Source organism: Betta splendens, chromosome 4 (genome assembly GCF_900634795.4).
Source record: "Betta splendens chromosome 4, fBetSpl5.4, whole genome shotgun sequence".
Taxonomy (NCBI): Eukaryota; Metazoa; Chordata; class Actinopteri; order Anabantiformes; family Osphronemidae; genus Betta; species Betta splendens.
Window position 1 is genome coordinate 33,349,699 of NC_040884.2, and position 18,351 is coordinate 33,368,049.

At 47.2% G+C, this 18,351-nt stretch overlaps 2 protein-coding genes across 24 annotated transcripts in view; one reads left to right on the top strand and one right to left on the bottom strand.

Moving 5' to 3' along the window:
- Positions 1-18,351, bottom strand: part of mcf2l2 (MCF.2 cell line derived transforming sequence-like 2) — a 156,332-nt gene that overhangs the window by 79,128 nt on the left and 58,853 nt on the right. For all 23 annotated transcript variants that reach the window (XM_055507783.1, XM_055507776.1, XM_055507782.1 and 20 more), the window contains one exon: positions 9,855-9,943. In XM_055507783.1, the coding sequence (XP_055363758.1) occupies positions 9,855-9,943 (89 nt within the window). The remainder of the gene's footprint in view (positions 1-9,854; positions 9,944-18,351) is intronic.
- On the top strand, positions 7,406-9,490 carry LOC114854589 (lactosylceramide 1,3-N-acetyl-beta-D-glucosaminyltransferase A-like). The gene has a single exon (XM_029149156.3). It carries the CDS (start codon positions 7,994-7,996, stop codon positions 9,170-9,172), a length of 1,179 nt encoding a protein of 392 aa, XP_029004989.1. The 5' UTR covers positions 7,406-7,993; the 3' UTR covers positions 9,173-9,490.

The following is an 18,351-nucleotide window of genomic DNA, read 5'->3' on the forward strand; positions in this document are numbered from 1 at the left end:
TATATAATCATTAATATCTTGATAGGAAACATTGAATATTGCATAGCTTATGTGTATGGCCCTAATGCTGACGACCCCTCTTTCTTTCACAGCTTCTTCACATCACTGTCTGCTCACTCTGGTTCCAAACTTATAGTAGGAGGGGACTTTAATTTAGTATTAAACCCAGAGTTGGACAGGCTAAGCAAAGCTGTGAGCAACAGGAACTGGCAATCAGTACAGACCTTAAAACAGTACATGGATGATTTCGGTCTCTGTGACACATGGCGTTCTCTTCATCCTACATCCAGGGAATATACCTTCTTCTCGCCAGTTCACCACTCTCACTCCCGTATAGATTATATTTTAGTAAATAACTCAGTCTTACAAGATGTCTCTGACACCAATATTCACTCTATCACAATCAGTGATCATGCACCAATGTCCATTTCGTTGATTAAGACAGCCACACCATCAACCAGGAATTGGAGGTTTAATACATCATTACTCAATGATCAAGACTTCATCCGTTATGTCAGGAGAGAATGGAAAACCTTTATAGAAATCAACGATACACCGGAAATCTCACCCTGTGTTCTTTGGGAGACTGGGAAGGCAGTTATGCGCGGTAGAATTATTTCATATTCATCACACAAGAAAAAAAAGGGCATGTTACTTGAATTAGAATTAGAGCAAAAAATAAAATCTCTAGAGATTAAATATGCAGCCTCTCCAACCAATGATGTCCTAGAAGACCTAAAGAATCTAAAGCTGAAATTAAATAATATAATTGATTGCAAAACTCAGTTTCAGATAGACCAATTACGCTGGGAGAACTTTGACCATGCTAATAAATGTGGTAAATTTCTAGCTAACCAATTAAAAAATAATAAAGAGAAACAAATCATCCATTCAATAACTAATAAGGACGGCAACATCACTCGTGATCCCCATGAAATAAATGATACCTTTAAAAACTTTTACCAAGAGTTATATACGTCCCAAATAGATCCACCCACCTCAGCCATAGAGGCGTTTCTGAATAAACTAGAACTGCCAAAGCTAAATGAAGAACAATCTACAACTCTAGACTCATTGTTATCTTTGGCAGAACTACATGAAGCTCTGCAGGAGATGCCCAATAAAAAAGCTCCAGGACCAGATGGATTCCCAACTGAATTTTATAAAGAGTTCTGGTCCATGCTGGCACCCAGCTTTTACGAAATGTTGGCTGAAATTAAACAACAACATTCATTACCCACGAATATGAATTCTGCCTTCATAAGCCTGCTCCAAAAACCAGGAAAAGACCCTACACTCCCATCGAGTTATAGACCAATTTCACTAATAAATGTAGATCTAAAAATAGTGTGTAAAGCACTTGCTAGAAGATTAGAAAAAATCACTCCATATATAATTCACTCTGATCAAACAGGCTTCATTAAAGGTAGACAGTCAACAAACAATATGAACAGACTAATTAATTTAATTGATTATGTCACCATCCATAAACTAGAGTCAGCCATCGTCTCCTTAGATGCAGAAAAAGCTTTCGATAGAGTAAACTGGAAGTTTCTTTTAGCCACTCTGCACAAATTAGGCATTGGGGAAACATTCATAGACTGGATCCAAATATTATACAACTCAGCAAACGCTGCAGTCAGAACAAACAACCAGATCTCACCAAGGTTTAATCTGCATAGAGGGACAAGACAGGGCTGCCCACTTTCCCCATCACTATTTGCAATATTTATTGAACCTCTAGCCGCAGCAATAAGACAGCATGAAGGAATTACTGGAATATCGACCAAATCAGTAAATCATAAAATAAGTTTATATGCTGACGATGTGTTACTGTTTCTCCTGGAGCCACAGACGTCTCTTCCTACAACTATCAGCCTCATAGATGAATTCTCAGGACTTTCAGAGTACTCTATTAACTGGACCAAATCTATAGTGCTACCACTTAACCTTAAGGTGACTAACATCTCCTCTACCACACTCCATTCAGGGAACATTAAATACTTGGGCATTGAATTGTCGTCTAGGCTATCAGAGCTTATTGATCTAAACTACAATCCATTATTAAAACAAATAGAAGCCAACCTCAAAAGATGGCAGACCTTACCCATTTCACTTATGGGAAGAATTGCCACCATAAAAATGATGATCCTGCCAAAAATTAATTACATATTTTCAATGATTCCAACTCAGCCAGCCCAGGCGTGGTTTAAGACATTAGACTCCTACATCTCACAGTTTTTGTGGAAAACCAAGCCACCACGAATTAGTTTAAAAACTCTTCAAAAATCCAGACGCTGCGGCGGCCTAGAACTACCTAACTTCCACCACTATTTTCTTGCCAATAGACTGAACCATGTCCACAAATGGATAAAACCCATACCAGCAGACTCCTCCTGGATAGACATTGAACAAACATTTTATGGAAATATTAAAGTTGCAGATCTGCCCTTTATCAGCACCAAAATCAAACATCATAGTTGTTACCAGAACATTAGCATAAAAGCATCTCTGCAAGCCTGGTGGGAGTTTCTTAAAATTAATGGGTCTTCGCTTACTCTTTGCCAAAACACACCTCTCTGGAACAATCCAGACATCATACAAAACAAAAAGGCAATACACTTTCCAACTTGGCATATCAAAGGGATAACACATCTGAAATATGTTTTCACGAGAGGCAAGTTTACCTCTTTCGACAAATTAGTGTCTCACTATGAAATCACTAGTGCCAATTTCTTAGAATACCAACAACTAAAGTCAATACTTAATGCAAAAAGTAAGAATACTGCCATCCACATGCAACCACCACCAGTAATAGAGCGATTTATTGATATATCAGGGAAAAGGACAGTATCCAAAATCTATATCTTAATTTCCAATGTAGACCAGACAGTGAGCCTTCCGATCTCTAAATGGGAAGCTGATCTCAATATCACCACTAATTACACGTTCTGGAATAACATATGTTCTAATTTATTCAGAATGACAAAAAATACAAATTTACAACTAATACAATACAAAATTCTTCATAGAACTCACTATACAGGACAAAGGATGTTCCAAATGGGTCTCACAAACTCAAATATTTGCCCTCACTGTACAGATAACACAGCAGATAGATTCCTACATGCATTCTGGTCATGTTCACCTGTGCAGCAATTTTGGCAAAGATTATGTGAACACCTGTCAACCCAGTTAAGCTGTCCAATCCCAGCAGCCCCTGCACTTTGTCTTCTAGGAGATCTAAGTGGGCTTGATCTAGAGACAAACTCATCACACACACTTCTTTCTGCCCTCTGTGTCGCAAAGAAAATCATCCTCATGAACTGGAAAACTAAAAAAAAATTAAGCATTACTCAATACCTGAACAGCTTGTTAGATTATACCACCTTAGACACATTGTCTGCTTCATCAAATCAATGACCAAAACTATACTCTGATTGATTCCATTTCCAGGTAAGGATGCGTGGGGCTCGGGTGCTGCGTCATGTCTGGCACAGTGGTGGGGGGGTGACTAGTGGTTGGTGGTGCCTGCCTGCCTAAGGAACCGGGACAACGGGTTGGTGGACTCTGGGCTGGCCGCATGGGTCCCCTGCGGCGGGGGTGTGGTGGCTGCTGAGACCGGCGGCCCTGTGCCGGGGTGGGACCACTTTGAGGGTTGGCGTGTGCCTGTCTCCGGGGAGCCGGAGGCGGGCCTCCCTGCCGGTGTGCGGGGGCGGACCTGGGGGTGGAGACCTGGGTGACCTGCGTCCGGGGGACTCCCTCTGGGGGTGCCTGCCTGTGCCCGAAGGGGTGTCTCTCCCCTGGGGCGCTGCCCCTGCTCGGGTGGGGCGCTGCCTGCCCTAGCGGTCCGACGCCCTCTGGTAACTGCTCGGGCCTGTTGCAGGGGGGGTTGGCGGACTACTCAGGCTAGAACCTTCATTGGGCCCTGGGCGGAGGCTGGCCCTCAATGCACAACCGCAGAGTATGTGTGTGGGTTTGAGTGTCACACTACACGGGGCGAGCATGGGCATACTTGAGCGAGAGAATGGGTAAGTGTGAAAGAAGGGTGAGGATGGCTCTGGCTGTGCTGCGTGTGGCGCCTGGGCAGTAGTACTGCGGTCCCTGGGTCTCGGCTGTCCCTTCCTGGCTGGGGGTTGTGGGGGGGTGGTGGGATAGGTAGCAGAGCCAGTCGGGAACCTGGCTCTGCGGACCCTGGTGCTCTGCTTCCCAACTACATTTCTCCGCATTCATCCACTTAGGTCTGCAAGGGGCGTCTTGCTGATGGAGGGACCGTGACTACTGGGAAGTGGTTCCGTCCCTTCCAAGTGGGATGCTCTGCAGTTTTAATTGCATTAGTCATACACACTTGTCCAGGAATCTGGGGGCTCCTTCCGGGGGGGCCAGTAGACGGAGCCTTCCCATTGATGGCTCTGTCTGCTGGACCCCCCGGAGAATTGGGTATCTCCCAAAGTTCCTCATACTTAGCTACATACACATACATTTAGGGCCGGGGGTGGGCTCTTTCACTGGGGCCTGGGGCTGAGGCCAGTTGTGGCCTCGGCCACTGGCCCTGATGGAGAGATCACCACCCAGTTTTAACTGCAAAAAGACATTTAGGGCGAGGGGGGGGCACTGTCCGGGGGACACACCGTCAGCCAGCGGTTGTGCTCCTGGAGGTGTCACCCACCTTCAGTGCACTTTAGTTCCACACACTCACATCCAAGCTGGGTTGCAGGGTTCTGGGGTACCTTTTTCTACTGCCCTCTGCCTCCCCCGGGTTGGGGGGGGTTGGTCGGGGCTCGGGAGGAGCTGCGGTCCCTGCCTGGGGCCACATGGACGGCAGGCCGGAGACCTACCCTCCCCACGAATGTGATCAAGCGAATGGTGTGGGTGCGAGAATGTATCTGAGAGTGCATTGGTTCACGTATGATTGACAAGTTTGTTGTGAGAGAGTCTATGGTGTGTGTGTGTGTTGATGTGATGATGTGTGTTGCACATGTGGGTGGGTGTATGCGTCTGTGTTTGTGTGAGTTGGTATGCGTGTGGTGCGGTTGAAGTGTGGGGGGTCCGGTTTTTCGCCCGGGGTACGATGATCGTCTGCCTGGGTGGTCTCTTTTCTGCTGACCTCACCAATTGCTGGCCTTGTGCTGCAGGCCGCTGTAGCGCCAGGGGATGAGGTCGGGCCGATGGGGTAGGCCCCGCTCCGCCCATGTGGGGGTGGTGGACTGGGGGCGGGCCCCACTCTGGGCGCGGGGGCATCTTCTGGCGGGCTCCCTACGGACCGTGGGTCCTCGGGCTGTACTCTTTCAGGCCGACCCTCCCGCCGGGGGGAGTGTTTGTCCCTGGTTCTCATGGGGCGGACAGTGTTGACCCCCGGTGGCCCACTCTGGCCTCGGGTGCTGTCTCTGTGGCTGCTGCAGCTCTGCCTGGGGGGCTCTATGTGGGCGGCTTGGGTTGCAACACCTGCCCTCCTGGAACTGAAGGTGTGTGGGCTCCCTGTCTGCTGGGATTCTTTCCTCTGCTTGCTGGATGGGCGTAGTGGCCGAGCCCCTCACATCACCCTGGCTTCCACAAGTGGCATTGTTCATGCACCAACGTCTACCTCACCCTTTGGGTGAATAATGTTAAGCTACAGCCTTACTATTCTTGTAGTGGGACACTTTCCAAATCCAATTGTAAGTATTACTGATACTTATCACTACCAATATGAATAATGTGTGAATATGGAATTTGTGGTGTTGTATGTCATGACTTTTATTAAGTAGTATGGGATATGTATAATAATGCACATATGTATGTATATTGTATGTATATGTTTGTATTAGTATGTGCACATACCTTAGCACTATTATTGGTATTAGTATTAATCTCCAAGGTAAACCACAGTACAAAAATTGTTTAGTTATGAATGTGTTAGCCTAAGGTACATCCATGCTTCTTATTTATTATTTTTTTTTTATTTTTATTTTTTTTTGCTCCGATTGTTTACTTAACAGATTTGCTTGGTTTCAGCAGCTGGTTGTACCCCCCCACCCTCCCGCATACACACCCTAAAGCAGAAACCTAACCTGTCCACCAACACAGCAACATCACACACATTTTGGATTAGCTAAATAAACCATTAAATAAACCATAAATCAGGAAGAGTATATATATTCTATATATACTCTTCTTGTTAAAGCAAAGCTGTCCATCACAATGTGGCATTCAGCGTAATATATGCTGCTTGCTAAACTGCTGGACAGAACAAAAAAAAAAAAAATTAATTGACTTGAATAGCTTGTGCATTAGATTTGAGTGGCTGACAGCAACTAATTTAATAATATTACTTCTAACAAATTTTGTAGGCAATGTCGGCTTCATTGCTGCCGGTTTCTCTTGGATAAAGTTGAGGATTCTACTGCTGTCTGTCGTACAGTAGATCCAGCATTTTGATCATGTGTTGTGCTTAGTTTCTGTTCTTATTCTGGTACTCCCTGTCTTGTCTCCTGCCTTAGTTCTTGTCTACTTATGTAGTCATGTGTCATCACTTCCTGTATTATTTTGGTACCACTTCTAGTTTTGTTCTGTTCTGCTTAGTTCCAGCCTGTTCATCCGGTCAGGTGATTTCACCACCTGCATTCAATCAGTCATTAGTTGGTTACTTATACTCCTGCACGCACATCCTTAAAAACAGCCGGGACAGAACAGTCGAATGAGCACTGAGTAAGTAATATATTCAACCTTTTATTGTTTTAGCTTGTGCTGTGAAGTTTGAGTCAAGTGATGGGCTGCTGCTTGTTGTGTTTTGGACTGTTAGAAACGTAAGCTAACACTACTCCCAATGTTAGCTTGTGCATTAGCTTTGAGTGGTTGGCAGGAACTCTAATACTAATTTATTTCATTATTTTTGGAAATATCGGCCGGCTACATGTCGTCAGAGACTCTTAGAATGAACAACAATCTTGTTTTGCCAGCCACTGACAGGAGATGAAGACAAGAGGGATTCTATGGCTTTCTAACAACTGTCTGCTCTGATTCAAAATAAAAGGCTGCTACAGTAAACGACTTTGAAACAATGTCTTTATTCAAGCACACTGTTAAAAATAACCTTTTATTAAAAGGTCCAAGCCTTCTGGGTGCTTTAGGACATGAGCATTTTCATCCACAACACACAGTACTGCAGTTTTTCCCTTTTACCCTTGACATAGACCACCAATGTTAAGACATAGACCACCAGTGTTAAGATGTCCAAAAACATTTTTCTTAGCTGATTAAAATAAAAACAATTTATAACACAACTTGCCTTTCAACAATAAAGTATTGTGATTTTATTTCTCTTCAGCGCCTTGGTCTACTGTCGGGTGTTATATAAATAAAGCATTGACTGATTGAAGTATCACTTTAATAATTATACACCATAATTATACAATTTTACTGATCATTTGAGCAGGGATATAATGTAATTATAGGTGAATGTGATGTAGGTGATGCAGTTACTGACTCTGGAGAGTGTAGCTCCTTTGGTCTTTTACAACTTTGAAAAGTACAGTACATATGAAATATCTTTTATATTAATATAACAAATTTAATAAAATCAACTTTCTGTTTCAGGTGCCATCTATTCCTATAGCATGCTGGCACTGACTTACAGAGAAGCCAGAGAGCAGGAGTTCTAAAGAAGTGGGGATTGAATGTAAATCTAACCTGGAGTTCTGTGCCCAGAAGAAAGGTTGAGTCCGACAGAGCATCTGTGTCTGACACAGCAAAGAAGATCAGCATTGTAATAGCGGAATAGGCAGAGGGAAGCACAAGACAAGGAGGAGCAAAGAAAGACATGTGGTGCAAGACATTGAAGTTTGAGTGAAAGATTGGAGAACTTGTGATAAGTTAAATTATACAGTATGTCAGGTTTGACCCACCGATGGAAAATAATTCTTCTAAAATACTGAATAAACTAAACAGTGGGGGCAAAATCAGCAGTGTCTGAACACATCCATTGGATACAGGCAGTCACTATCCAGTGGGCACGATGTTCATGAACTTCCGTCGGATTCACAAGTTCCAGTGTGTGCAGCTTCTGACCACAGGCCTGCTTCTTTTTGTGATGATTAGTTGTTGGGAGGAGCTGGACCACCACGTGGTTAGCCATGTCAGATCCTTCACCTATCGTTACCTGGTGAACCGCTACGACTTTCTCAATTCTTCCTTCACCATCACCACCAGCCATGGCCACAGACCTGATGGTTCTAACAGTGTGGATGAAGGAGTGGAGGAATATTTCTACCTCATTAACCACCCCGGTAAATGTCAAAGAGGTGGTGCAGGTGTCCTCCTGCTTCTCTTTGTGAAATCATCACCAGAGAACATTGAGCAGCGTCAGGCCATCAGGGCCACATGGGGAAACGAGAGCATCATTTGGTCACAATTGGGAGAAGTTGTAAAAGTGGTGTTTGTGCTTGGCATGCACCCAGATGTCAGGCACCAAACCAGGGTGCAAGCTGCACTACTAGTGGAGGACCACACATATGAGGACCTGATACAGCAGAACTTTGCAGACACTTTCCATAACCTCACTCTCAAACTGGTCATGCAGTTCCAGTGGAGCCAGAATTACTGTCCCCATGCACGCTTCCTCATGTCTGCAGATGATGACATCTTCGTCCATGTGCCTAATCTGGTGAAGTACTTGCAACAGCTCACGAGTAGTCAGTTAGTAGCAAAGGACCTTTGGTTTGGTCATGTACACAGAGGATCCCCTCCAGTTCGTCATAAACACAGCAAGTACCATGTTCCTTATGAGATTTACCCATGGCCATCCTACCCCGACTACACCGCTGGAGCAGGTTATGTGGTTTCAGCTGATGTAGCAGCCAAGATCTACCGCGCAACTCTCATTCTGAACTCCTCCATTTACATTGATGATGTCTTCATGGGGATTTGTGCTAAGGCCATGGGAGTTTCTCCACAGGAGCACATGTACTTTTCAGGGGAGGGGAAGGCTCCAAATCACCCATGCATATATGATCGCATGATGACTTCGCATGGCCATGGCACAGATATGCACTCACTTTGGCAAGCAGCAACAAATTCCACAGTGTACACCTCCAGAGGATATGTCGGCAAGCTGTACTGCACAGCAGTGAGGATTATGCTGCTGTGTTTTCTGTCATTACAGAACTCATACTCCTGCTTGGCTGCTTTTACATAAATGGATGGCTGAGAAATACTTCTCCTACCTTTCCATGTGAGGTTTCACATTTTGCTGGCTACACAGTACAGTACAGTACAGTACCTATTATCTTATAAAGCAGAATCAAGCTGCTCCGCTGACCATCATGATAATCAGGTTTCACATATCCTCAACCCGGACAAGTTTATTTTTAATTAGTAAATTTGGATTATGTGTACACATAGTGCTTCATATGCTGCTTCATAGTGCTTCATATTGTTATTTCTGCCCGCTATGAAGAAATGTAAATGTGCATGGTTATCATTAAAACACAGTTGACATGCGTTTCTTGCTGTAATGCTGCTGTATATAAAGCAGACAGACTAATATTAAAGATTAATATTGAAGATGACATAGCAAATGTGAACTATAAAAATCCTGATCAAATTAGAGTTGTTTTAAAACTTTATACACCTTATTAGAAAATTAATATTCCACATAGCAGGCTTTGTTTAAGGGGAATAAGTTTTTATTATTGGCATTACTCAGATGTCAATATAAAGAGTTATTGCAATAATAATAAATTTTGTTCATACTAGCCATTAGGAAAAAAAACTGAAGCCCTTCAAGAGGATTAATGCCAACCATAAACCATTGTTGTTTTATGCAAAAACCTTTTCCTAATGCCAACACCCATTGTTTCAGTTTGCACTGTCCTCACCTGCGTCTGTTGGACAGACTCTCTTCTGTCTCATTGTTCACAACAACGTGGGTGGACCCTCCTTGACTCTCCTCGTGCATCACTTCAATCTGTGGTACACACACACAAACACAGGCCTCCACATGTAACTTTATTGTTTTATTTTTACAGTTTTACAGTATAAAACAAATATCATCAGTGACTTTAACTGTCCCCTATTATGTAACACTGTGCCCTGCCTCATTACTGGATGTTTCACCACAACCCCACAAGAACCATACATTGCTTTAAAGGTGAGAGCTCTGAGTTACTTCAGAGACAGCGAACATTTTGTTCATGCTTACTTTTCAGGTAGGCATGACCATTTACAGATGTATTCTGGGATCTTTATAATTGTTCTTTTTTTTAACCTTGACCCAACAGAGATGACTTATAATGTATTAAGGGCACTTATGTTCCAGCTTAATAATGAGTGAGTACTTCTAGTATATGGAGAATGCCAATAAGCAGCAAATTTAAATGTAAAATCCCAGACTGCAAGTCAAGGCCATTGATGCCTTTCCAACAGGTTGTTAACTTATTATTATGTTTTATTTAACCAGATAAAAACCCACCCTGATGTGTGTCGTTTACTTGGCCAAGAGGTCAGCAGCACACATAATAACTTAAATTCTGTTAGTTTTCCTATTGTTTGCTGTTTTATTTTTGACCACTTCCTGTCTATTTCCTGTTTGTATTAGTTTCTCTCTAGCTTCACTACAGTCATTTGATTAATTCCACCTGCATCTAGTTTGTAATAAGCCTTTGCATTTAAGCACAGTGTCTGCCTTTACCCACTGCAAGATTGTCTGCTTATTACCTGCTCATTACCTATTGTCAGCTTTCCAGTATTTCCTGCAAGTAAGTCTTTGGATTGACTCTAGTCTGTTTTGACCGTGTTTCTGCCTCGCCCTAGTCTATACCTTCGCCAGAGCTTTTTGATTACTGGTTTGGATCTCTGCCTGCTTGACCATCCTGTAGCCTGTTGCTTTGGACCTGAAGCCAATAAAACCTTTTTTACTAAAGTCCCTGTCTCTGAGCTGTGCGTTTGGGTCCACACTTTGTTACTCCTGCTGCTTTGTGACATTGCAGGTCTATGGAGTACCTGCAACATCTCCTCAAGCCTGTCAGACAAGACTCACACCATAGTAACTAAGTGTTCAGTCTGTCTGCGGATGTTATCCGTCTGTCTCCTTTTCTTGCCCGAATGGGCTGAAAGATGACTGATTAGTCCTTCGATCCGGGCCATCCTCTGATGTAATTCCTCAGAAAGGGCTGAGATGTTACTGATCAGGTGTAATTTCGTCAGCAGAGTATCCATAGACCCCGGGGGCATTTTTTCTTTCGGTTAGTGGAAGCGCCAATGAGCCGGCCGCAGATATTCTAATCTTCCAATAAAGCAGGGCACCACAAAGGCCAAGGAGCGCATTGGAGCTAGATTTGCTCATTCCCAGACAAACAGACTTTAAGACAGCCCTAGTTATTTCAAGGTTTAAATAATCAAATAAGGGAACCTAAATAAAAAACAATGTCCATTGTTAGTTCAACATAGTTAATTTAGCTGTGAGATGTGAACATTCTTTGACTACATAAAAAATAAGAAAACTCATTTGTCGGTAAAGAGTCAGTTGTAGATTTTGCAATTTTCCAAAACGTCTTTAAAATATCAAAGAAACTAAATGAAATAATAATAACTTAATAACTTATTACTTAATAATAAAACTCCGACTTGCATCTCTTTACTAAAGAGATACATTCATTTCTTAATTATTGAAAACAAAGCCAGTCATCTTCTGAATTCCTTTTCCTAGATTTTCAACGGGGCTTGACCAAAGCAACCTCGGGTAATATTTAAGAATGAAGGGAAGATTGCTCCATAATTACTATGCAAAGAAGTTATCATTTTTTCCTCCCGTAAGACACCCAGGCAGATGGTTAGCCATGGGCTTAAAGAACTACAACTAGTGCTTCCTGGTTTCCTTTGTACCTGCCACAGCAGCAGTCAGACTGAGAGGTGGGTGGAGCACAACTGCTCAGTCCGCCATTGTTTTCCCTCTCATACACGTCATGCACTAATATTCGGTCTCTGCAGAATGTAATATATTTGTTCAGCTTCTCTACGTACAATGTTAAACTCAGTGGCTCCTCTGAAGAAGAAGTGAATCAGAGGAGGTTAGCTCCATGGTATAACTCCTAAAGCACAGGACTAGACAACTAGAAAGGCAGTGGCAGTCTACTACTTTACTATAAAGTATAATTCAGTAATCGCCCAGGTCATACACAGTAAGGTGCAGGTTTTAGGAACATCCGGAGCAGGCATAATCAGGTCCAGAGACAGGCAAAGTTCAACTTAAGGAGGCTCAGATTTCCGTACAAAAGCAGCAGGCATAATAAGGTCCAGAGACAGGCAAGGTTCAGCAACAGAGTAAACAGGGCTACAATATCATTCAGGCTTAAGCAGGAGTCAGCAGTCAGGAGTACGGAACAGGATCAAAAACGAGGTAAGCTGAACTGAGAAACTGCTGGAAAGTGATGACTTGCATACAACGATCTGGCAACTGGCTATGGTGACTGGTGGTGGTTAAGTACCCAGGTGAGTGATGACTAATTCAAGACAGGTGTGTGTAATGATAACCGGAAGTAATGCTGGAGCTAACAGGATGAGACTAGAAACCGTAAATGCTACACAATAAAACAGGAAACGACCTCAAAACCTGACAGCCCGTCTATATTAAATCAAATCAACCAATCTTTACTAATAGGCTATGTACCACAGGCTTTTAAGGTGGCTGTGGTCAACCTTTATTGAAAAACCTACTTTGGACCCTGGAAAACTAGCCAATTTAGGCCCATTTCAAATTTACCCTTTATTTCTAAAATTCTTGAAAAAGTTGTGGCTAAACAATTATCTGACCATCTGAGTGGGAATAACTTGTACAAAAATTTTCAGTCAGGATTAGAAAAACATCATAGCACAGAAACAACTCTAGTTAAAGTCACATGATGTGACAGTGGTCTAGTTTGACTCTTTGTCCTGTTAGATCTTGATTTGATACAAGTAATCATAATATTCCATTACAAAGACTAGAACATGGCATCAGAATTAAAGGAACATCACTGGGATGGTTCAAATCCTATTTGTTAAACAGATTCTAGTTTGTTCATGTTAACAACAAATCCTCCATATGCACAAGGATTAGCTATGGAGTACCGCAGGGTTCTGTGCTTAGTCCAGTGCTGTTTATACATGTCATTTACATGTCTCCTCTAGGTGATATTATCAGGAAGCGTTCTATAAATTTTCATTGTTATACAGATGATACTAAGCTATATATGTCTTTGGAACCAAATGAAACAGATAGTCTATCCAAAATTCAAAGTTGTTTAAAAGACATCAATTCCTGGATGTCCCAAAACTTACTTCGACTAAAATCAGATAAAACTGAACTTCTTATCGTTGGGCTTAAAACTCAGACAGAGACACTATTGAGTCAGATAGCCACCCTGGATGGCATAACATTAGCCTTAGATTATACTGTGAGGAACCTTGGTGTCATCTTTGACCAGGATCTTTCTTTTACATCATACAGTACATTAAACAAATCTCCAGAACCGCTTACTTCTGTCACGTCCGGGCGTTTTCACCCGCCCTTTATACTGAAAAGGACTTCCTGTTTTATCTTGTATACTTCCTGTTTTCTCAGTTCAGTCCCCGGATCATGACACACCTGTTAGCAGTTAACTAATCACACCGGTATATAGCATCCACCCCTCACAGACTCCGGTTGCCAGATTGTTGCGTGAGATCACCACTTTCCAGCGTTTCTAGTTCTGCCTTGTTGTGTACCGTGATTCCAGTTCTGACCTCCGATTCTGAGCCTGCCTGATCCTTGTCTGCCTTGATTGTTGCTTCTGCTTGTTACCGACCTCGCCTGCCTGACCACGATTCTTCGCCTGCCGTTTTGGTATTGTACTCACCTCTCGTGTCTGACCTGTGCCTGTCCCTGACTACGCTTCTGCCGGATCCTGTTTAACCGGCTAGATCTCCTGTGTATGACCCTGCCTGGATTTGATTCTGCGTTGTGGAATAAACGTCATTCTGTAACACCAGTAAACCTCGTCTTGTGCTGTGCATGTGGGTCCGTCATCTACGCCGCCCTGACAGAACAATCTGGCCATAAATGGACCCAGCCAGCATCGAGAACCTCCGCGCTGCGCTCGCTGCCCAGGAGCAACGGCTTAGCGAGCAGGAGGAAAAGACCAACGCGGCGCTCCTGGACCTGGCGGAGTGCGCCCGCCGTCAGGAGAACGCAGTGGCGGGACTCGTGGAGGCGGTGGGTCGCCTCGCGTCAGGAGACTCCGGTGGCACCGCGCCGATCCAGGTTTCAGCGACCGCAGCGGCAAGTGCACCCGCGGCGACTCCGCCGGCTCTCCCTCCGGCACCCGACGCACGCCTCGGCGCGCCAACCCGCTTTTCCGGTGAGTCAGGCGACTGCCGGGCATTTCTCACACAATGTGAGATCCACTATGAACTACACGCTCCCGCGTTCCCCACCGAGAGAGCTAAGGTGGCGTACGCGGTTTCGCACCTGACCGGAGAAGCGGAGGCGTGGGCAACGGCGGAATGGCAGAACGGGTCGACCTGCATGTCGTCTTTCAGAGCCTTTTCAACGGCGTTGAAGCAGATCTTCCAGGAGATCACGCCTGGAAGAGAAGCGGCGCAGAAACTCGTGAACATTCGGCAAGGAGGGAGGACCACGGCCAAGTACGCGATCGAGTTTAGGACCCTGGCGGCGGAGGCCAGGTGGGACGCGACCGCCTTAGGCGATGTGTTCATCCGCGGCCTCTCTCGGCGCGTGAAGGACTGTCTAGCGGCTCGGGACCTGCCGAACGACCTGAATGCATTGATTTCGCTGGCCATCCAGATCGACCGACGACTGGGAAGCAGCGAGCGAGAGCACCGTGGAAAAGCGGAAGTCACCACCAGAGGTCAGTGTTTCACCGACGGAGGTTCTCCCTCGCGGAGCTCAGGTACGCCGCCATCACCAGAAGAACCCATGCAGCTGGGACGCGCGCGTCTCACGGAGTCAGAGAAACGACGACGCCGCTCCCAGGGGTTATGTTTGTACTGTGGACAGCACGGGCATTTCGCTAATAAGTGTCCGCTAAAAGACCTGGCTCACCACGAGCACGGAGGATCGTGGTGAGCCGAGCCATGTTTGGTAGCGCCTCCGCACGCTCACTGCCTACAGTCACGCTCTCGACCAGCTCCCATTCCCTCCAGCAGGCGGTCCTCATCGATTCAGGGGCCGATGCTAGCCTGATGGACGCCAGGTTGGTGGAGAGGATGGGCGTCGCCACCTCCCCGCTCGCGACGCCGGTGGAAACCACAGCATTGGACGGCCGCAAACTATGGAAGGTGACCCACCACACAGAGGCCGTCACCATGGAGTTTGCAGACGGCCACACAGAACGCATCCATTTCTTGGTGGTGGAGGCATGCTACCACCCGGTGGTGTTGGGCCACACGTGGCTGCGCCGGCACAACCCCAGGCTGGACTGGAGAAGCGGGGAGGTAAGCGAGTGGGACACGGACTGCAGGGGCACTTGTTTTTATCCCTTGGTGAAGGCGGAGGAGCCACCAACCGGGAGTGGTCAGGAAGAAGTGGACCTGACCGGAGTGCCGTCCTGCTACCATGACCTCGCCGCGGTATTCAGTAAGTCCAAGGCCATGTCCCTGCCACCCCACAGGACCCACGACTGTGCCATCAACCTACGGCCCGGCTCCAACCCCCCCAAGGGGAGACTGTTCCAGCTGGCTCCGGCCGAAAGGCAGGCGATGAAGGAGTATCTGGACTCAGCGTTGGCTACAGGCATCATCCGGCCATCCTCCTCCCCAGCGGGGGCCGGGTTTTTCTTTGTGGGGAAAAAGGATGGCACACTCCGACCATGCATAGACTATCGAGGCCTAAATGATATTACCATTAGGGACTCGTACCCTCTCCCCCTCCTCCACTCTGCGTTTGAGTTACTGTCGGGAGCCAAGTGGTTCACAAAATTGGATCTACGGAACGCATACCACTTGGTTCGCATCAGAGAAGGGGACGAGTGGAAGACGGCATTCAACACCCCGAACGGCCACTATGAGTACCTGGTGATGCCGTTCGGCCTCACCAACGCTCCCGCCGTCTTCCAGTCATTTGTTAATGAAGTGTTGGGCCAAATGATTAACAGATTTGCTTTTGTGTATCTTGACGATATCTTGATTTTTTCTAGTACTGAGGAGGAGCACCAGGGTCACGTCCGCCAGGTCCTCAAGAAACTTTTGGAACATAGGCTCTTCGTAAAAGCCGAAAAGTGTGAGTTCCACGTCAGCACCGTGTCATTTCTGGGTTTCATTGTGTCACAGGGCTGGATCCAAATGGACCCGGCTAAAACCAAGGCGGTAGAAGATTGGCCGACACCCCAATGTCGGAGGGACGTGCAGCGCTTCCTCGGGTTTGCCAACTTCTACCGCCGCTTCATCCGGCGGTTCAGTAGTATAGTAGCCCCTCTGCACAGACTCACCTCTCTGAAGGCTCCATTCCAGTGGTCGGGAGAAGCAGAGGCGGCCTTCCAGCACCTTAAACAGAGTTTCACCACTGCTCCCGTGCTTCGCATACCGGATCCAGAGTGCCAGTTCGTGGTGGAGGTCGACGCCTCGGATTCGGGGGTAGGAGCGGTGCTCTCCCAGCGCGATCCAGCCGGAGGTAGGCTGCATCCCTGTGCATTCATGTCCCGCAAATTATCCCCCGCGGAACGGAACTATGATATCGGGAACCGGGAGCTGCTAGCTGTTAAGACAGCGCTGGAGGAGTGGAGGCACTGGCTGGAGGGAGCGGCGCAGCCTTTCTTGGTCTACACCGACCACAAAAATCTTGAATACATCAAGACCGTGAAGAGGCTAAACTCCCGCCAGGCCCACTGGGCGCTGTTCTTCAGCCGCTTCCATTTCCACCTGTCATACCGTCCAGGCTCGATGAATAAACCGTCCCACCAGCGACCCGCCGGCCTCCTGCGACCGTTGCCAGTCCCACATCGGCCGTGGTCGCACGTGGCGCTGGATTTCGTCACCGGGCTACCACCCTCGGCAGGTAACACGGTCGTCATGACCGTAGTGGACCGGTTCTCGAAGTGCGCACATTTCATTCCTCTGCCCAGACTTCCCTCAGCCAGGCAGACGGCCCAAGCCATGCTGGACCATGTCTTCCGCCTACATGGATTTCCGCAGGACATTGTGTCGGACCGGGGTCCCCAGTTCGTATCCCGTTTCTGGAGGGAGTTCTGCACACTTCTGGGGGCAGAGGTCAGCCTCTCCTCTGGATACCACCCGGAGACCAACGGCCAGACGGAGAGGGCCAACCAACAGTTGGAGGTGGGACTACGATTGTTGGCATCAAAAAGCCCCGGGACGTGGGCCTGGAAGTTGATATGGGTCGAGTTCGCCCACAACACCCTGCCTTGCGCCTCCACGGGTTTGACTCCCTTCCAGTGTGCTTATGGCTTCCAGCCCCCTATGTTCCCGTCCTTAGAAAAGGAGGTCCACGTCCCCTCGGCCCATGCGTTGTTACGGCGGTGTCGACAGCCGTGGCTCAGGGCCCGGAGGACGATGCTCCAGGCCCAGGCCCGCTACAAGGAGGCTGCAGACCGCAAGAGATCTCCGGGACCCACGTATGAAGTGGGCGACCAGGTCTGGCTGTCCACGAAGGACCTGCGGCTCTCGGGATCTCCACGTAAGTTGACTCCACGGTTCATTGGTCCGTATAGCATCGCTCAAGTGATTAACCCCGTGGCCGTGAGACTCTCGTTGCCCAGGTCCATGAAAGTGCATCCTACCTTCCACGTCAGCCGGCTCAAGCCCCACCGCTCCTGTCCTCTGGTTCCTCCGTCCCAGCCTCCACCTCCGCCCCGGGTGGTGGACAGCCACCCGGTCTACTCGGTGCGGGACCTTCTCGACTGCAGGCGCCGGGGCCGCGGGTTCCAATACCTGGTCGACTGGGAGGGCTACGGGGCGGACGAGAGGTCCTGGGTTCCGGCCCGGGACATCCTGGACCGCTCGCTCATCCGGGACTTCCATCGGGCGCATCCGGAGGCCCCCGCCCCGGACGGGCTCCGCCGGGACTCCGGTCCGGCGACGGGGACAGCGCCAGGATCCGGTCCCTCCTCCTGATCCACCCTCCGCCCGCCCTGGTCGGGGGGGGGGGCTCTCCGTGGGCGCTGTGGTAGACGCCCTGGGGGGGGGGGGGGGTACTGTCACGTCCGGGCGTTTTCACCCGCCCTTTATACTGAAAAGGACTTCCTGTTTTATCTTGTATACTTCCTGTTTTCTCAGTTCAGTCCCCGGATCATGACACACCTGTTAGCAGTTAACTAATCACACCGGTATATAGCATCCACCCCTCACAGACTCCGGTTGCCAGATTGTTGCGTGAGATCACCA